The sequence below is a fragment of the Eleutherodactylus coqui genome, chromosome 3 (assembly GCF_035609145.1).
Source record: "Eleutherodactylus coqui strain aEleCoq1 chromosome 3, aEleCoq1.hap1, whole genome shotgun sequence".
NCBI lineage: Eukaryota > Metazoa > Chordata > Amphibia > Anura > Eleutherodactylidae > Eleutherodactylus > Eleutherodactylus coqui.
In genome coordinates, this window is record NC_089839.1 from 293,562,043 (window position 1) to 293,581,597 (window position 19,555).

The window sequence follows — 19,555 nt, forward strand, 5'->3', positions numbered from 1 at the left end:
TATTGTCAGAGCTGGAGGAGTGCGAGTCTAGAAGAGGAGTATTATTAGAGCTGGAGGAGTGCGAGTCTAGAAGAGGATTATTGTTAGAGCTGGAGGAGTGCGAGTCTAGAAGAGGACTATTGTTAGAGCTGGGGAGTGCGAGTCTAGAAGGGGATTATTGTTAGAGCTGGAGGAGTGCAAGTCTAGAAGGGGATTATTGTTAGAGCTGGAGGAGTGCCAATCTAGAATGGGATTATTGTTAGAGCTGGAGGAGTGCAAGTCTAGAAGAGGATTATTGTTAAAGCTGGAGGAGTGCCAATCTAGAAGGGGATTATTGTTAGAGCTGGAGGAGTGCGAGTCTAGAAGAGGAGTATTGTTAGAGCTGGAGGAGTGCGAGTCTAGAAGGGGATTATTGTTAGAGCTGGAGGAGTGCGAGTCTAGAAAAGGAGTATTGTTAGAGCTGGAGGAGTGCGAGTCTAGAAGGGGATTATTGTTAGAGCTGGAGGAGTGCCAATCTAGAAGGGGATTATTGTTAGAGTTGGAGGAGTGCAAGTCTAGAAGAGGATTATTGTTAGAGCTGGAGGAGTGCAAGTCTAGAAGAGGATTATTGTTAGAGCTGGAGGAGTGCAAGTCTAGAAGGGGATTATTGTTAGAGCTGGAGGAGTGCGGGTCTAGAAGGGGATTATTGTTAGAGCTGGAGGAGTGCGAGTCTAGAAGGGGATTATTGTTAGAGCTGGAGGAGTGCCAATCTAGAAGGGGATTATTGTTAGAGCTGGAGGAGTGCAAGTCTAGAAGAGGATTATTGTTAAAGCTGGAGGAGTGCCAATCTAGAAGGGGATTATTGTTAGAGCTGGAGGAGTGCGAGTCTAGAAGAGGAGTATTGTTAGAGCTGGAGGAGTGCGAGTCTAGAAGGGGATTATTGTTAGAGCTGGAGGAGTGCGAGTCTAGAAAAGGAGTATTGTTAGAGCTGGAGGAGTGCGAGTCTAGAAGGGGATTATTGTTAGAGCTGGAGGAGTGCCAATCTAGAAGGGGATTATTGTTAGAGTTGGAGGAGTGCAAGTCTAGAAGAGGATTATTGTTAGAGCTGGAGGAGTGCAAGTCTAGAAGAGGATTATTGTTAGAGCTGGAGGAGTGCAAGTCTAGAAGGGGATTATTGTTAGAGCTGGAGGAGTGCGGGTCTAGAAGGGGATTATTGTTAGAGCTGGAGGAGTGCGAGTCTAGAAGGGGATTATTGTTAGAGCTGGAGGAGTGTGAGTCTAGAAGAGGAGTATTGTTAGAGCTGGAGGAGTGCGAGTCTAGAAGGGGATTATTGTGACATCTGGAGGACTGCGAGTCTAGAAGGGGATTATTGTTAGAGCTGGAGGAGTGCGAGTCTAGAAGAGGAGTATTATTAGAGCTGGAGGAGTGCGAGTCTAGAAGAGGATTATTGTTAGAACTGGAGGAGTGCGAGTCTAGAAGAGGATTATTGTTAGAACTGGAGGAGTGCGAGTCTGGAAGAGGATTATTGTTAGAGCAGGAGAAGTGCGAGTCTAGAAGGGGATTATTGTTAAAGCTGGAGGAGTGCGAGTCTAGAAGGGGGTTATCATTATACACAGTCAAGAAAAATCCAGCCCCTAGAAGAAGTTGTCATTTTGCTGCAAAACTTAGCATGCAGTTACATCTCAGGCAAATATGCAAATGATTTGAGTTGTGGCGTAATTAGATGAATGATCTTGCCACCTAACCCTAGCCATGTAGGAGTCATCCCTATACACCGGTCCCAAGCCCGGATAAATGGGAAGGGTTAGGCAAAGACCTGGCGACCCACAGTGTAAAAACTTCACCTTGGGAACTCTATGCAAGAGTTCTCAAATGTTTCAAACATGGTATCCAATAGCAGGCCACCCAGGTCAAAGGATTCACTTAATGCTACTGGAGAAGAGCAAGGTCTTTGTACAAGTAGTTTGGATTTTTCTCATGAGGCCACTTGGGCAAAGCCCTCGGGAATCCCAGCTGCTGATGCACCTTATGATGAAAGGAAAGGATTGAGCTGTACCAAAGCTCACATACTAGCAACATGGAATGCGCATGGCATGAGTCTAGGGACACTGGACATTGTATGGAGATGCGAAATGACAAGACTTGACATTGATATTCTTAGGATTAGCGAATTGCACTGGACAGGTAATGGATTTTTTCAGTCCGATGACTTTACACTGCACTATTCCGGACATGAGGAATCAAGGCGGCCGTCAACAAAGATGAAGCTCGGCAACTAAATGATGATTTTCAGTGAACGGCAAGGAAAGGGACTGGAATGAGCGCTGCAAATAACTCACAGAAGAAGCCATGGAAGACCATATGCAAGGCCTATTCTCATAGGTCAAGATGGCCCAAAAACCTTTCATGGCACGCAACGGCACAATCAAAGGCCAACATGTGAAGGAACTGAATGACCAACAGAGTAACAATGGAGGGAATACTCAGAGGAACTATATGTCTGCAACCAGATACCTGAACCATTGCGTGAGATGGAGCCTGTGGACTTGGAGCCCCCCAACAGAGAGTCAGAAGTCATTATGGCAATGAAACAACTAGCCAGAAATAAAACGCCAGGCATAGGTAACATACCAGCGGAGCTATTGCTGCCAGTACTACTGAAAACCATCACAGCGCTGTGACAGGCAGAATAAGTATCCAAACAATGGCCACAGGATGTCTCCATCCCTCTGCCAAAGGCAACTCCCAGAATTGCTCCAGCTACCGAAAAATAGCCCTCATTCCACATGCAAGAAAGACCCTTCTCAAAATCATAATAGCAAAACAGGGAGCAGTAGTTGAAGTGGCATTCCCGGATGCGCAGGCAGGATTCCAGCGAGGTCGCCATACCCACAACCATATTGCAAACCAAAATGGGCCTCTACCTGATAAAGACGACAAAAATTATTACGACTGTTAAAAAAAAACAAAAAAAAACAACAACGTAGAATGCGTGCGAGACTTCATCTTCCTTGGTTCAAAAATTGACCAGGATGGGGAATCTGTGCCAGAGATAAGACGTAGGATAGCATTGGGGCGAATTGCAATGCTAAACATGGACAAAATCTGGAAAGGTAGGGATATCGGCATAGCAACTAAACGCAGGATAGTGCAAACCATCGTCTTCCCCATAGCCATGTATGGAGGTTTACGCTGGACTGCAAGGGAAGCTGATGGAAGGAGGATTGATGTGTTGGATCTGTGGTGCTGGTGAAAGCTGCTGCGTATGTCCTGGATGGCGAGGGCAACAAACAGAGAAGTCCTGAATCGTATAAGACCTGATCTATCACTGGAGGGTGAGATGACTGGACTCTGACTCACGGAGGACAAGATGACCGGGCTCAGACTCACGGAGGGCAAGATGACAGGGCTCAGACTCACTGCTCGCAGTACATGGCCAAAATCCGAGTCGCTAGAAAAATCTATAATCTTTGGACAGATCAGTGGCAAAAGATGACCCGGCCGCCAAAGAACACGATGAATGGCTGATACTGTTAGAGCCAATACTGGCATGGATATCACACAAATGAAAGAAGCAGCGCAAAACTGAAAAACATGGAGGGAGATCGCCATTAGGGTCGCACAGGGTTGTGAACGTCTAAATGACTAACCACAACTTGCTACCTGAGGCCCTAAAAGTGGTTCCCCCCTTGTCCTATAAGAGGCTCTTGGAGGCTCCTTGTGTGTGGTGACCTCTTCTTCCGCTTGTGTAGAGCTTGTTGACCACTAGACGCCTCTACGACGCAGAGAAGAGATTTCACCCTGTTACCAGAGTCTGAGAAGCTTGAAGGCGAGAAGCTGGATGGTCGTATCGCCAAATTGTCCAAAACCGGGCCGTTCTGACCAAACTGTTAGGAGATGTTGGGACCAGTGGATGGGGGGCACACAAGGTGACAGGGCTCAGGATGCCCTCAACAGACCGCAAGCAGAGAGGAGTGTCTGATCGTTTAACAAGCCCGGGCAGCTGCAACTGTATTTTTGTCCGCCATCCGGGGACAGGGGGCGCCATCGTTACAGGCCCTTGTGTCTGTCAGAACTATTTCAAGGCACTTGGCAGAAGGACATTTATTCTCATGGCCTTGACAGCCTTTGAGTTTGTAGGATCTACAGGCTCAGTTACAGAAAAAGGTGGAGCGATATACCGCAGGATACCATATGGAACCTGTAGGCCTCCATGCTCATCCCTATCATATCTAGCATCCAAGTTAGAGGTGGTACAACAGGATACTAGAGCCTCCATGCCCACCCGTATCACATCTTGTATCCAAGCTAGAGGCGGTAAAACAGGGTAGTAGAACCTCCCTTCAAGGGGTCAGTTTCCCGCAATAAATCCTTTTGGTCTGATCTTGTAATCACTTATATTAACGTTACAATCACAGAGAAAGTTTCCTTCCATTCTGACAACTTCTTCTAGGGGAGGTTTTTTTTCTTTTTTACAATCAGTATATATAGATGCGTACATATACACATTTTTGCCATAGGAGGATACTGAACAAGCTTATGAAAAAAAAAGTAACATCATGAAATCACTTTGTAAATACATTGTATTATGTGCTAGTTGCTATTGGCAACAGTCAGCAAGCTTGTTGACAGGCACACTCTAACCTTAGATGGGCTACTATAGAGCAGGGGTGAAGGGGCTTTAAGTCTTTATAAACACCAGATTACCGTGTAGTCTATTGTAAAGACGACATGTTCTGTAATGCAGATCAGCAGAGCAAGCAGGGAAAGTTTAACTCTCTGGCATGCAGAATACTGAGTGCAGCCCTGGAGTATAATATAGGATGTACCCTCAGGATCAGTAATGTATGTGCACAGTGACTCCACCATAAGGAAGAAGAAAACAGAAAGAAGAAATCTTTAAGGCTGTCTGGAGTGCAGAGACTAAGGTGATGATTCCCCTCCTGCACGGCTACCCTGCCCACTCCCTCCTTCAGAGGTTTGGGGGTTACAGACCTGGACCCCTAACACACACTCTGTTAGACCCATGTCATGACATCCATGCATAGTTCATACCTTTAGTATGGTGGCTACCACTTCTTGAGAGGCGTTCCGAACATCCTCCCCGTTGATGGACAGTATCTGATCTCCTTGCATTAATCTTCTGTCATAGTCGGCTGCTCCCCCTTTTACAATGTCAGAGATGAAGACTCCGTTGCCGTTCCTAAAAGACAAGGCATTAAACATTCATGTTATTCTGGGGTCTGACTCAGCCCATCCATCAGCTCCTCTCGCTGATGCTGTAATTGTCACCATAGTAGTCAGGACAATGGATACGATCATCTGGGATACAAGACGAGCCGTCAGGAACAATGGCGCAGCCTCTTATATGGAGCGGCTTGTTCTACTCAAGTGGTCATGTCTGAACAAACAGACTATGAAAGAGGAACATTCATACAAAATGCATACTGAGCTATTGTAGCCTCACTATAAACATGTGTCCTCAAGAACATACTGGATGTATGAAGCACCCTGGATACAGAAGGGCACACGTCTTAAATACATGCACTTCTGGCCTCTTTCTCAGGGTGAACTATTAATGAATCTACAGCTTCCCTCTTCACTTCATGCCACCATAGAGTTTAATGATGAAATTCTGTCTGCCTCCAAGCACCACTAGGGGGAGCTCCAAAAACAGGGATGGCTAAAGCTCCCATTGAGCTCCATAATAAGTCTCCATACAAGTGGTTCCCCCTACTGGTGGCTGCAGGCGGCCGGACTTTTATCATTCATTATGGCAAAAGGTTATAGCGATCGACAGGGACATTGTGAAGTAACGTATTGTGTCCATTACCAGGATTACAATGCAAATAAGTTGCTCTCATCTTACCTTTTACCAACAATGCTCAGGCCCAGACCTCGACCGCTCTTTTTCTGCAGCTCCACATGGAAGATATCCAAGTTCTCCTCATCCCTGTACTGTGCCTCATCCCTGTACACCACCAGCTGCACTTTCTGGGGCGTCTGACGTAGAGCTGTAATGGCGTCCTCATGAGAGGCGTTCCTCAGATCCAGGCCATTGACCTGCAAATTCAAGAGGCGAAATCACAGGGAAGGACTGCTGGAAGTTTCAGATCATATACACTTGACCGCTGCCATTAAATGGGTATTTCAGGACTTTTCCTTGAAATCACAACCAATTAGCTGATCGACGGGCCTGCTGACAGTGCAGCAGAGCTAGAGGTCATCATCGGTGGTCTGGGCTGAACATGTAATAGGTGGCATTGCTTCCATTGATTTTAATGGGAGTTAAGCAGTTTTGTACACTTCCGGCCCTGACTATCAATGACGGTCTATTACATGGGTGCTGATTGTATAGGTGACAATTATAGACAATATAACTAATAACACAGACAGTTGTAGAGTTCAGGTCTTCTAACGAGCACATTCAGCAATTATCCACAGCACAGTGAGAAGAAGCAGACCCTTTGATTTAATAACCAGTAAATCCCATTTAGCAGTAATCGCCTTCACCAAGTATTTCTTGTACTGTAGCTGCGACGTTAAGAAGGAGTTTTAACCATTTCCTCCCTGCAAATGTTTCAGGGCATCAATATTTCTAAGATGCCTTGTGTGCACAACTCTCTTTAGATAAGGCCAAAGCATCTCCATTAGGATAAGGTCAGGATTCTAACTTGGCTGAAAAAGATATTGTTTTATGTTTTGGAATGGACATGTGCTGTAAAATGCTTGGATAAACTCTAGAATTAATTGTTCTCTTAATGATAACAAGACACCCGGGTCCTAAGGCAACAAACTATGATGCCCCCTCCACCAGGCGTCACAGTTGGATGAGGTTTTGGCGCTGGTGTGCCGTGTTCTTATTCCTCCAAGCATAGCACTGTGCATTTATGCCAAAAAGTTAGTCTTAACTGTGAGACATCCAGGTGCTCTCAGGAGAACTTGACATGGGCCAGGACAGTGGCTTTTTTTCTAGTGTTCTGCTATGAACACCATTCTTGTTTGGTGCTTTTCTATTATTTGACACATGAACTGAAGGTTCTAAAGTCTGTAGTCTTCTGTAGGTCTTTTGCGATCACCTCTTTCTGCATTGTTGATTGTACTCGGAGTGATCTTAACATGATGCTCCATCCTAGAAAGAGTGGCAACAGTCCCGAATGCTCTTCATTCGTATATAAATCGCCTAACCTTGGATTGATATACATCCAGGTCATTACTATTGTAGCCTTTTCAAGCATCATACATCTCTAGAACAACATCTTCTTAGGTCTTCGGAAAGTTGTTTGCATTGAGCGGTAGTTTACACTAACCTATCTTGCTTGAGAAGAACAGAGGTGTCAGTAACCAGGCTTTGCATGCCTTTATCTAATGGGCAAAGCACCTATATAACCCACACTTCCAATCTGATCTCCTTCACTGAATTAAACTCTTGCCAATTAGCTCTTGGCCAAGTCATTAATAGAGAGGGTCACTTATGTTTTCTCCCGACAGTGTAGAGTTTACTCAAGAGAACGGTACAACTGCCTGTGTGTTAGACTGTTTGTCTATAGGTGTGACGTAGATAACAATCAGACCACATTTTATTAGTAATCCCTGCAGAAATCCAGGTCATTCCAAAGAAATTCACTTAACTATTCTACATCTGCAAGAAAAAGTAAGATCTGTGTGCAGCCATTGATGGCATCATTATTGTGATTCCACTCACAGAGGTAGGTGCTTGTAGCAGGAACAGCTAAGTGTATGCAACTTGGACTAGTCTAATTCCTCCTGACAAGTCGACATTAGTAGGAAACCACGGCAGCTTCCCTTACAAAGCTTTACAGACACATTAACAATTCAGCCGGCAGCGAGTAAGCACAATTACACTGCAAGCAACAATACCGCAACAAAGCCCATGTCGAAGGAGGATGCTGGCGGCTGATGGAAGACCCACCAGAGACTGGACTGACCTGAATAGCTAGACCCGATGCGGATGTGCACAACGCGGTAGGTACTGCGCAGGACTCAGTATTCAGGACCTCTGCTATCTGCCGCCTTTACTTACCGCATTTACATTCATGATTAATGATATCCTCCAGCAATGAGCCGGTGACATCCATCTTGTCTGGATGCAATGTTATACCGACTACCAGCTTGCAGGCAGGATCTTATTTTTGCTTTTCTCAAGCTGCAAGCATATACTTTTGTGATTGCTAATGAATGCGATACACATGGGGGAAGGAATATCATTAAGAGAGAGGTGACCTCAATGCACATCATGTATTGTCCATCTACATGGGCAGGTTGGAATATGTGGTTGGCAAATTACGGAGTGCAATGCAGCCTTCAGCAGAGTACTTTCCTATGGTGCAGACACACCCCTCAGCCTCCAGGGTGCAGCGACAAGCTCTGCACCCCCTTTAGTTTCGCCCTCGGCTCTTACTGATCCGACCAACCTGATGCCGGGAGAGTAGATGGAGTATATTTGCTTCTCTGCAATGAGATTCCAGCTTAAAAAAAAGCAGATAACGTCACCAGATCTGTGGTGAATATGTACAATGACATGCCAAAAGTCACGGGATAGCAGTATGTAAATTGATGAAGTGGCGTTACCCCTGGTGATGGCTTGGGACCGCCAATACCTGTCTAAGTTGTGAGGTGTTATCTTGTGAGTGAGGCTGAACATTGGCCAGTGTCCTCATGGCAAAGCAACGTGAATTATCGGAGTTCCTCTGTTAACACGACGACACCGGACACAGAGCCTTGAGTGGGCTTGTGAAGTTGTCAACTTGACACTAGAGGACTGGTAACGTGGCGTTGTCCTATAAGTCATGGTACCAATAGTTTCAGGCTGATGGTAGGGTTCGTGCATGGCACAGACCCGATAAAGCCATTGAGAACAAGACACTGTTCAGTCTGGTGGTGGTTCCAATACTGGTATGTTCTCAAGGCATGGCTTGGGTCCAATACTGGTATGTTCTCAAGGCATGGCTTGGGTCCAATACTGGTATGTTCTCAAGGCATGGCTTGGGTCCAATACTGGTATGTTCTCAAGGCATGGCTTGGGTCCAATACTGGTATGTTCTCAAGGCATGGGTTGGGTGCAATACTGGTATGTTCTCAAGGCATGGGTTGGGTGCAATACTGGTATGTTCTCAAGGCATGGGTTGGGTGCAATACTGGTATGTTCTCAAGGCATGGCTTGGGTCCAATACTGGTATGTTCTCAAGGCATGGGTTGGGTCCACTGGTTTACCTAAACACAAAATTGACCAGTACCTACTATGTTGCACTGGTTGGTGATCATTTGCAGCCCTTCATGGACTTCTATTATCATCCCCACAATGATGGTAGTGCCATTGGGCCCAAGTAGTCCAGAATTGGCTTGAGGAACATTCTGTAGAGTTCCTATGAATGGTGCAGCCTGAACGTTCACCCAACATGATCCCAATTGAGCATTTATGGGATGTGGTGGAGAGATCCATTTACATCCAAGATCCTGCACCTACAAGTACCAAGGAGCTGTGGGTGACTATTCAGACAACTCAACATCCCTCCAATTGTGGATCAATGCCAAGTCAAGTTGCTACACTTCGCCAGGCTGGAGGGGGTCCTACACATTATTAGTTCCTATCCCATGACCTTTGGCATGTCAGCATAGGTTGTTTGGAATATTAAGTATTTCCACGGACAGCCTGTAGACTGAATGAGTTGTTCAGCTCTGAAATCACATCTTGGAAGTAGCGGATGTATAGAAAAGGTGATTAACTTTATGCCATGCTCATATCTACATGGTCCCCACCTTACTGGGAGATTGTCAATATGATTCTCATACCTCCAGAATCTGATCCCCTGCCCAGAGCCTCCCATCCCTGGCAGCGGCACCTTCTTCATACACCTCATGTATCACCACAGCTTCCTGCAAAGTACAAAGGGAAATGGCAGAGATTAGTCAAGGGTTAATTAAAGTGACCCTCTTGTGTCAATACAAAATTCTGTCCAGGAACTGGAAAAGTTATATTACCTGCAGTCCATCCACTGTGCTGAGGTCCCTCAGATCTGCCGGATCCCGGACCCCATTTTTGATCTTCTAAGGTGGTCACACTGTCTTCTGACTACCTAATGCAAACTGTGCATTGGTAGTGTGTTAGACTGCCCATGCACCGCACCTGCTCTCTGATCGATTGGTCAGAAATGATCACATGAACAGAACTGACCAATCAGAAAAGTAGTATGCATTAAGCAGTTAGAGGATTGCAGCCGCCATTTTGGAATACCAAAAACTGGGTCCGGCAACCAGTGGATCTGAGGAACAATGGTGCAGGAGATGGATGACGTGTGATCCAATGCCCCTTCCAGTCCCTGGACTACATTTTGTTTTAAGACTGGATGGATTGCTTTAGGGCTCATTCACACAGGCGTATGCACTTTCGGTCTGTGAAGTATGCAGCCTTTCAATGAACCAAAACTGTGCGTATTCACTACTTGTTGCTTTTTTTGCGCACATCTTCACTGCATTTTTCACGCGTGAAAAAAACGTAAGTAGGCGCCACTATTGATTTCTCCTGCCTTTATGCATGAATGTACATACATCATGCATATTTGCTGCGCATTTATGCAATCTCATTAATATTAATAATCAATTTGGGTCTGTAATACGGACCAAAATAGGACATGCTGCAATTTTTGCTCACGCGTGAAAACCGCATGTCTGAATATCCCAATGCAAATCAATGGGGTTTAAGCTCTCCGTATTGAGTGCTTAATAAGGTGCACAAATACGCCTGTATGAAGGAGGCCTGCAGGGCCTTTTACATAACCCAATGATCGGGCAAGAGCTGTCCTAGGAACATTCATTTGCCCGATCTTCGGTCTGTTCGTCCAATAATAAATTCTGAATTTGCCGGTGTGAAGGCCAGGAAGCCGAGCGCCGATCTCATTGATAGGTACTCGACATCTGCGACAAATCTTATAATGTAAAAAGACTCTTATGTAGGGGGAAGATTTATGAGCCGACAGTCCAATATAATCCAATGGCTCAAACCAGCGGCCATAAACAGCGTTACATTTCTGCACGAGAGAGAATAGGATTCTTCAATCTGAACAATGACTTTTAGTCGAGGTAACCGTCTTATCTTCCAGGAAATCCGATAAACGCAGAACAGCCGTTCCTGCAGCTATTATGATCTCCTAAAACCAAGAGCTAGATCATCTTGCTTAAGGAGATATATCCAAGAACACACAACTTAGAGGATGCCCCCACGGGGTGGGATCGCTGCGATCTCCCGGGAAACTCCAAGATATTTAAAACAATTTTCGCAAACCCCAGAGGGGCAATTAAGCAGCAGAAGGGAAAGTCTGGAGACGGCAAACAAGAGCCTTCATTGTAGACCCGAACACCAAATAAAATGCTATATTGATTAATGAACTTGAAAGTCCGGAATAAAGATTCAAGCACGTCTCCCAGGAACATCAAACCATCGCCCGTATCGGGAATGATTTTTTCTTGCCTGTATCCAGACTTTAAGTAACGAACATTGTTATGAAAGGGAGAAGGAAAATAATGCAGTTTGAAAGATAAATAAAAAATTATTAAATGCAGCTCTGGATGTGTTTGGAGTGTAAACTGCATAAACTATTGTACAAACGTTTTCAGCAGGTATGGAAAAAAAGGCTGCAGAGTAAGAAAGCTTTCAGAAATAGAAGAATTAATAGTTTATTGTCAATTAGAAAAATGAATAAACAAAAGAGAAATCTAAACCACATCCATATTAGCTGTGGCCACCCTTTACCTTCAAAACCGCTGATTACAGGCAGGCAGCAGTGAAGCATGGTGGAGAGCGATACAATAATGAGTGTCAGCAGTGAAGTATGGTGGAGAGCAGTACAATAATGAGTGTCTGCAGGCAGCAGGGAAGCATGGTGGAGAGCAGTACAATAATGTGTCTGCAGGCAGCAGGGAAGCATGGTGGAGAGCAGTACAATAATGAGTGTCAGCAGTGAAGTATGGTGGAGAGCGGTACAATTATGAGTGTCAGCAGTGAAGTATGGTGGAGAGCGGTACAATAATGAGTGTCGGCAGTGAAGTATGGTGGAGAGCAGTACAATAATAAGTGTCTGCAGGCAGCAGGGAAGCATGGTGGAGAGCAGTACAATAATGAGTGTCTGCAGGCTGCAGGGAAGCATGGTGGAGAGCAGTACAATAAAATCAGTATCTGCAGACAGCAGTGAAGCATGGTGGAGAGCGGTACAATAATGAGTGTCTGCACTGCAACAGTGAAGCATGGTGGAGAGGGGTACAATAATGAGTGTCTGCAGACAACAGTAAAGCACTGTGGAGGTTCCTTACAAGTTTGGGGCTGCATTTCAGCATGAGAAGTTGGGGATTTGGTCAGGATTAATGTGTCCTCAATGCAGAGAAATATAGGCAGATACTTATCTATCATAAATCATCAAGGAGGCGTCCGATTGGCTCCACATTTATTCTGCAGCAGAACAACAACACCAAACATCCAGCCAATGTCGTTAACAACTATCTGCAGTGTAAAGAACAAGGAGTCCTGGAAGTGCTGATATGGCCCCACACATGGTCCGATCTCATAATCATTTAGTCTGTCTTGGATCACGCGAAGAGACAGAAGGATTTGAGCGAGCGACATCTACAGATGATCTGTGCTTAGTACTCCAAGATGTTTGGAACAACCTCCCTGCCGAAATCCTTTAGAAACTGTGTGCAGTGTCCCTAGAAGAACTGATGTTTTGAAGGCGCAGAGCGGTCACACCAAATACTGATGGGATTTACATTTCTCTTTTGTTTAGTTAGTTTCCAGTTTGCCAATTGACAAAAAAAAAACGAAAACAACTTTTGGAAGCTTTCTTACGTTGCTGCGTACAGCACTGTGTAGAACTTTCAGGCAGGAGTGGAAAAAAAGCCACAAAGTTTAACCGGTGATCACTTGAAAAAACTATTGAAAAAGCAAATAAACTCTGGCACAGAAAGTGTTAACATTTAACGAGAAGGGGTTGTCCCGCGGCAGCAAGTGGGTCTATACACTTCTGTATGGCCATATTAATGCACTTTGTAATGTACATTGTGCATTAATTATGAGCCATACAGAAGTTATAAGAAGTTTTTCCCTTACCTGCTCCGTTGCTGGCGTCCTCGTTCCCATGGAGCCGACTAATTTTCGCCGTCTAATGGCCAAATTAGCCGCGCTTGCGCAGTCCGGGTCTTCTTCTGTTGTCAATGGGGCTCCGTGTAGCTCCGCCCCGTCACGTGCCGATTCCAGCCAATCAGGAGGCTGGAATCGGCAATGGACCGCACAGAAGCCCTGCGGTCCACGAAGAGAGAAGATCCCGGCGGCCATCTTCAGCAGGTAAGTAAGAAGTCACCGGAGCGCGGGGATTCAGGTAAGCGCTCTCCGGTGTTCTTTTTTAACCCCTGCATCGGGGTTGTCTCGCGCCGAACGGGGGGGGGGGGGGGGGGTTGAAAAAAAGAAAAACCCGTTTCGGCGCGGGACAACCCCTTTAAGATAACCACAATATTCTACAATGCTGTAGATCGAGTAATCATGGTGTGCCAGTCATGATGCAGCATGGTAATGAATGCTACATCTGTATCTTAATGCTTCAGGTGTTAAAGGGTTTTTCAGGGAAAATACTATTCATGACCTATCCTCGGGAATTTAGAAAGCAATGGGAGTTGTGCCTGCAGTTACAAGCGCTGGCCACTACACAGGGGTTGGAGCAGAGACTTCCACTAGGACCCCTGCGTAGTTGAGGCGCTGTCAGCGCGCGCACAATCAGCCGATCGGTCAGGGTCCCAAGTGATGAACCCCAGCTGATCAACTACTGATGACCTATCCTGAGGACGGGTCATGAATAGTATTTTCCCTGGAAGACTCCTTTAAGTTAAACTTGGCTATACTTGTACTATATTGCACTAGCAGAGGGGGAGTTTAAAGGGGTTTTCCATCAGTCTATTATTGATGATCTACCTTTAGGTGTCGTTGTCGGTTTATTGCATACCAGGCACACTTCTGTACATTTCGCAGCGATGGTGCCTAGAATGGCAACTCAATGTCATTCACTTGACCAGAACGGAGATGCTCTCAGGCCAGATGAGGAATGAAGATGACATCACTGGCCCGAGCGGAGGCTGCAGAACTCGCCCAAGCACCAAGTCTCTTCAGACAGCTGATTGGTGGTGGTCCTGAGTGGTGGACCCCTATTGATCTAATACTGCAGTATCAGAAGACCCATTTAAGCAAATTTTGAACGCAGCACTGAATGTGGCTGCAATGTGAGACATGATGTAACTCCGGATGCACACAAGCAAAGCAATTTCAACGTGACGGTCGCTGGAATACTCCATCAGGCAGATGACCGAGAGGCGGCCACACAGAACAGCACCGTCACAGCCGGCTACGTATTATCGTACAGCGAGTCATGTATATCATACAGAAGGAATGAAAGGTTTACCAGTGGAGTATCTTTCCCACCCACAATACTGAGTCCAAGGCCGGAATGTCCTTTGGAGATCTCAATGGTCATTTCCTGTCCTGGGACAATCGGACACGTAGCGGGATCAAAATGCACTGATGGAGATGAAAGCTTTCCTGCAGGAGAGAAGATACAGAAGTAACAAGGCTTGGAAGGTCTCAGTACAACATACCCTCACAGTGCACAGTCTTCATATATACACGTGTGCAGGGCCCTCCAGGCTTCGCTGACATTTGCAATATCTTCCACATAGTTTTGCTTTAATATATATGTGAATGAGTCTTTAAGGGGGCAGCATGCGGTGGAAGAGGAAGCCATGCCATCTTGTGTAGTTAGCGAGAGACCAGCTAAGGAGGCGGTCATCTCACAAGTCGCTCCTAAGGGGTGGAATTCCCATTTCTGGTGACACAGGCAAATCTCGGAAGCACCAGTGAGTTTCCCAACTACGGCAGAATCAGGAGAGTAAGGGTCTCGCAGGAAACGGGACTCTAATGAATAAAGGCAAGTGCAGACGGTATATGTGGCTTCCTCTCAGCCGAACGTACTTGGGCGAGCCCGGCCTTCTTGGCAGGAGTAACACAGACACTGCTGCACCCACAAGCCAAAAGGAGCCCGCTAGAGACCGTTGATACTTCTGTTACACCGGCTGCACCTATTTACAGTTGGAATTGATCATATTCAAGACTCGAACTCGAGTATTCACACCGCACCCGTAATAACAAAGTGTAAGAAATGCACCGGCCTGGCTTCCTTTGACCTGGTACTAGACTAAAATCACCATGGACAGGCCGAGGCAGAGCACGGATTGATGTCGGACCACCAGACCTGTCTCCAGCACACCAGGTACGCTTGAGGCCCTGTTACACGTGCAGCGGCAGATTACTGTAGACAGCACAGACCCCTGAGCAAGGACAGTACAAGGACCACTTGCTCCTTGGATAGTGTGTTCAGCTCTAAATAGTTGATCACCTACTTGGAGGATAGCTCACAAATAGTTGATCACCGCCCAGGACCCTGCTGTAGTTCGCCGGGCCACTGTCATTGTATGGAGCCCGAAGCCCACAGCTCTGTACACACTGCAGTGGCTCAGCATGGTATTGCAGGCACAGTTCCCATTGAAGTGAACCTGTGTTTCTGGCACAAGCGCACTGGCCCCTGTGAACAGCTTATCAGCAGGGAGTCCCAAGCAGGATAGGATAAACCATCATTCTGAACTGGACAGCCACTTTAATAGCTCATAATATTGTACTCAATGAAATGAGCTTTATCATTATAGGAACATGAGTGTGATTGTTCTCAGCAAGAGAAACCAAGTAATCTTGTAGATAGGATACCTTGTGAGGGTTAACAAAATTACATGATGTTACAGCGAGCTTTCCAACCTACGCAGGGTTCTTGCTCAGGCTAAATCTGTGAGCGGTGTACAGACTCGATAGACTTTCTACAGAGCCCATACTATGCTAGGAGCAAGAACAGAAACAGCCAAAACAGCCACAACACTGAGCGGAGCGCTTCTGCCGTTCAGGTTAATGATCGGTGGTCTTAACACCTTGATCTTACTGATCAATACTTCTGACACATCACTGACAAGCCAGAAGTTTTACTAAAGTTCAGTTACGCTTTAATGCAGCAGTAAGAGAAAAACACTATCCAAGTCCGGTTAAAGGGCCGTACAGGAGCAGAAAACATGAACTGAAGATGAAAGTGATCCGAGACAGACAGGTTGCTTTGGATCAGCTAGCTGCCTGTCAACCCCAATGGCAATACTGTGGTTGATAGGCAGTATATCCATAGCAACCAGAGAGGGATCCACCTTGTCTTAGAGAAACAAGAGCTGGAACCAGACTGGATGCAATGGGCAACACTAGTAATTTGTAATCTTCTACACATTGGGGTTTGTATCTTACTGTGGCTGGAGATCTCCGTCTCTGGCACCATGTATGATGGAGCTGGTCCAAGCGAAATATCTTGGGGACTGTACGGGATCTTGCTGCTGCTTTTGGACTGTTTCAGCTGGTTGACAAGCTAGAGGAGGAAGGGGGAATCAAAATATGAATGTGGTAAGCCACATCAAGTGTCAAATCCCCACAACATGGATACTATCATCATCTTTGTTGTATCCCACCTCAAGATCACCCAAACCACACAAGTTAGAGGGAAATTCTAGGTTTTCATTAATAACTTACTAATATAGTTTGTGCTTTAAAAGGGGTTGGCTGCCCCCTTTTTCCTGCCGCTCAGGATCCCCATCCACCAGCTGATCATCCGGCCCACTGTCAGTGCGGCAGGCCGGATGTGGTCGGTAGCCATCAGCGCAGGAAGTGCATGCGACGGCTTCACTGCCATTGAAATATATGTAGGAACTGCACTGTTACGCCGCTTCTCTGCTGGTCATGACGTCATATACAGTCCTGATCATCAGAGAAGCAAGAAGTGCAGTAGTAGCGCAGCTCTGCCATTGATTTCAATGAGAGTGAAGACTGTGCCCGCACTGGACAGTGAGGCTGATGATCAGCTGATGACCAGGGGTCCCAAGTAGCAGGCCCTTATTCAACAACTACTCATCAGTGGAATAGAGGGCAAACAACCCCTTTAACCCTTTGCAATCCAATTTTGGATTCAGGGTTTCCTGGGGGGGGGGGCTCTTTCTTTTTCTGCCATTATACAATATCACCATCTGCTGGCTAGAGCCAGTACTGCAGTGTGGGACATGCTGGGAGAGGCACCCAATAACAGAGCGGCCAGTAATCTACAGTAAGAATACCCTGCCGGACATTTTCCGACATTGGAGCTGTACAGCCTTCAATCAGAATGTCTTTAGACGTCAGACAGTGGATTGGAAAGGGTTAATTCCCCACAGTATTCCTGCAACTCCTATCGCAGGCTACAGATAGCATTAGCCCTGCAGGTCACTACCTTGTCCAGCACATTCTGCTCTTCCTCCGACTCCAAAGTCTGATCGCTGAATCTCACCGTACTTTCCTGTAAAGCAAAATAGACAATATTATCTAAAACCAGGTCACCACTTATCTTATAGACGGAGTCCTTTGTCCGCAGGTCTCACAGTGAGGAGATTACTGCTGGTATCATTTGTGGTCATTTTCTCTGTGTAAGTGCGGTCCAATTTTTAACCGGAGCGAACAGATATTGATTTCAATGGTTCTATTCACGTGACTGTACTTTTACGCAAATAATCAAAGAAAAAAAGCAGCATGCCCAATTATGGTCTGAGAGCCACCTACTCAAGTCAATGAGTGCGTTCTACTTCTTTCTCAAACCTCTATAGACATTAATTGGAGTTTTAAATTACATCAACTAGGCCAACTTCTGTTCCCCCCCCCCCCCACAAGCATGTGAAAAACTGAGTGACCGTGAATGAAAAAAAAGCTGAATTTCATGAAAAATGCTTTAAAATTTCATGACAAAAATCAGCATGCTTTTCATAAATCGCACTCGCCCATGTGAATAAAGTCTAATACTGCCCCCTACATACAATATAGCTTCTATACTAAAGCCCCCCCACCTGCAAGAATATAACTACTATAATACTGCTACCTATGTACAAGAATATAACTACTATAATACTGCCACCTATGTACAAGAATATAACTACTATAATACTGCCACCTATGTACAAGAATATAACTACTATAATACTGCCACCTATGTACAAGAATATAACTACTATAATACTGCCACCTATGTACAAGAATATAACTACTATAATACTGCCACCTATGTACAAGAATATAACTACTATAATACTGCCCCCTAAGTACAAGAATATAACTACTATAATACTGCCCCCTATGTACAAGAATATAACTACTATAATACTGCCCCCTATGTACAAGAATATAACTACTATAATACAGCCCCCTATGTACAAGAATATAACTACTATAATACAGCCCCCTATGTACAACAATATAACTACTATAATACTGCCCCCTATGTACAACAATATAACTACTATAATACTGCCCCCTATGTACAACAATATAACTACTATAATACTGCCCCCTATGTACAACAATATAACTACTATAATACTGCCCCCTATGTACAACAATATAACTACTATAATACTGCCCCCTATGTACAACAATATAACTACTATAATACTGCCCCCTATGTACAACAATATAACTACTATAATACTGCCCCCTATGTACAACAATATAACTACTATAATACTGCCCCCTATGTGCAACAATATAACTACTATAATACTGCCCCCTATGTGCAACAATATAACTACTATAATACTGCCCCCTATGTACAAGAATAAAACTACTATAATACTGCCCCCTATGTACAAGAATATAACTACTATAATACTGCCCCCTATGTACAAGAATATAACTACTATAATACTGCCCTCTATGTACAAGAATATAACTGCTATAATACTGCCCTCTATGTACAAGAATATAACTGCTATAATACAGCCCCCTATGTACAAGAATATAACTACTATAATACTGCCCCCTATGTACAAGAATATAACTACTATAATACTGCCCCCTATGTACAAGAATATAACTACTATAATACAGCCCCCTATGTACAAGAATATAACTACTATAATACAGCCCCATATGTACAAGAATATAACTACTATATTACTGCCCCCTATGTACAAGAATATAACTACTATAATACAGCCCCCTATGTACAAGAATATAACTACTATAATACTGCCCCCTATGTACAAGAATATAACTACTATAATACAGCCCCATATGTACAAGAATATAACTACTATATTACTGCCCCCTATGTACAAGAATATAACTACTATAATACTGCCCCCTATGTATAATATAACTACTATAATACTGCTCCTATGTACAAGAATATAACTACTATAATACTGCCCCCTATGTACAAGAATATAACTACTATAATACTGCCCCCTATGTACAAGAATATACCTACTAGAATACTGCCCCCTATGTACAAGAATATAACTACTATAATACAGCCCCATATGTACAAGAATATAACTACTATATTACTGCCCCCTATGTACAAGAATATAACTACTATAATACTGCCCCTATGTACAAGAATATAACTACTATAATACTGCCCCCTATGTACAAGACTATAAC

General features: G+C 44.8%; 1 protein-coding gene across 4 annotated transcripts in view; it reads right to left on the reverse strand.

Annotated features, from left to right (window-relative positions):
* The window catches only part of PATJ (PATJ crumbs cell polarity complex component), a 264,895-nt gene that overhangs the window by 36,237 nt on the left and 209,103 nt on the right, over positions 1–19,555 (reverse strand). For all 4 annotated transcript variants that reach the window (XR_010791282.1, XM_066597729.1, XM_066597728.1 and 1 more), the window contains 6 exons: positions 17,355–17,420; positions 16,346–16,463; positions 14,418–14,554; positions 9,772–9,855; positions 5,828–6,021; positions 5,014–5,161 (listed from right to left, as the gene is read on the reverse strand). Coding sequence is in view for 3 of the 4 variants with exons in the window: in XM_066597729.1 (XP_066453826.1) it covers positions 5,014–5,161; positions 5,828–6,021; positions 9,772–9,855; positions 14,418–14,554; positions 16,346–16,463; positions 17,355–17,420 (747 nt within the window). In the remaining variant the exon portion in view is untranslated. The remainder of the gene's footprint in view (positions 1–5,013; positions 5,162–5,827; positions 6,022–9,771; positions 9,856–14,417; positions 14,555–16,345; positions 16,464–17,354; positions 17,421–19,555) is intronic.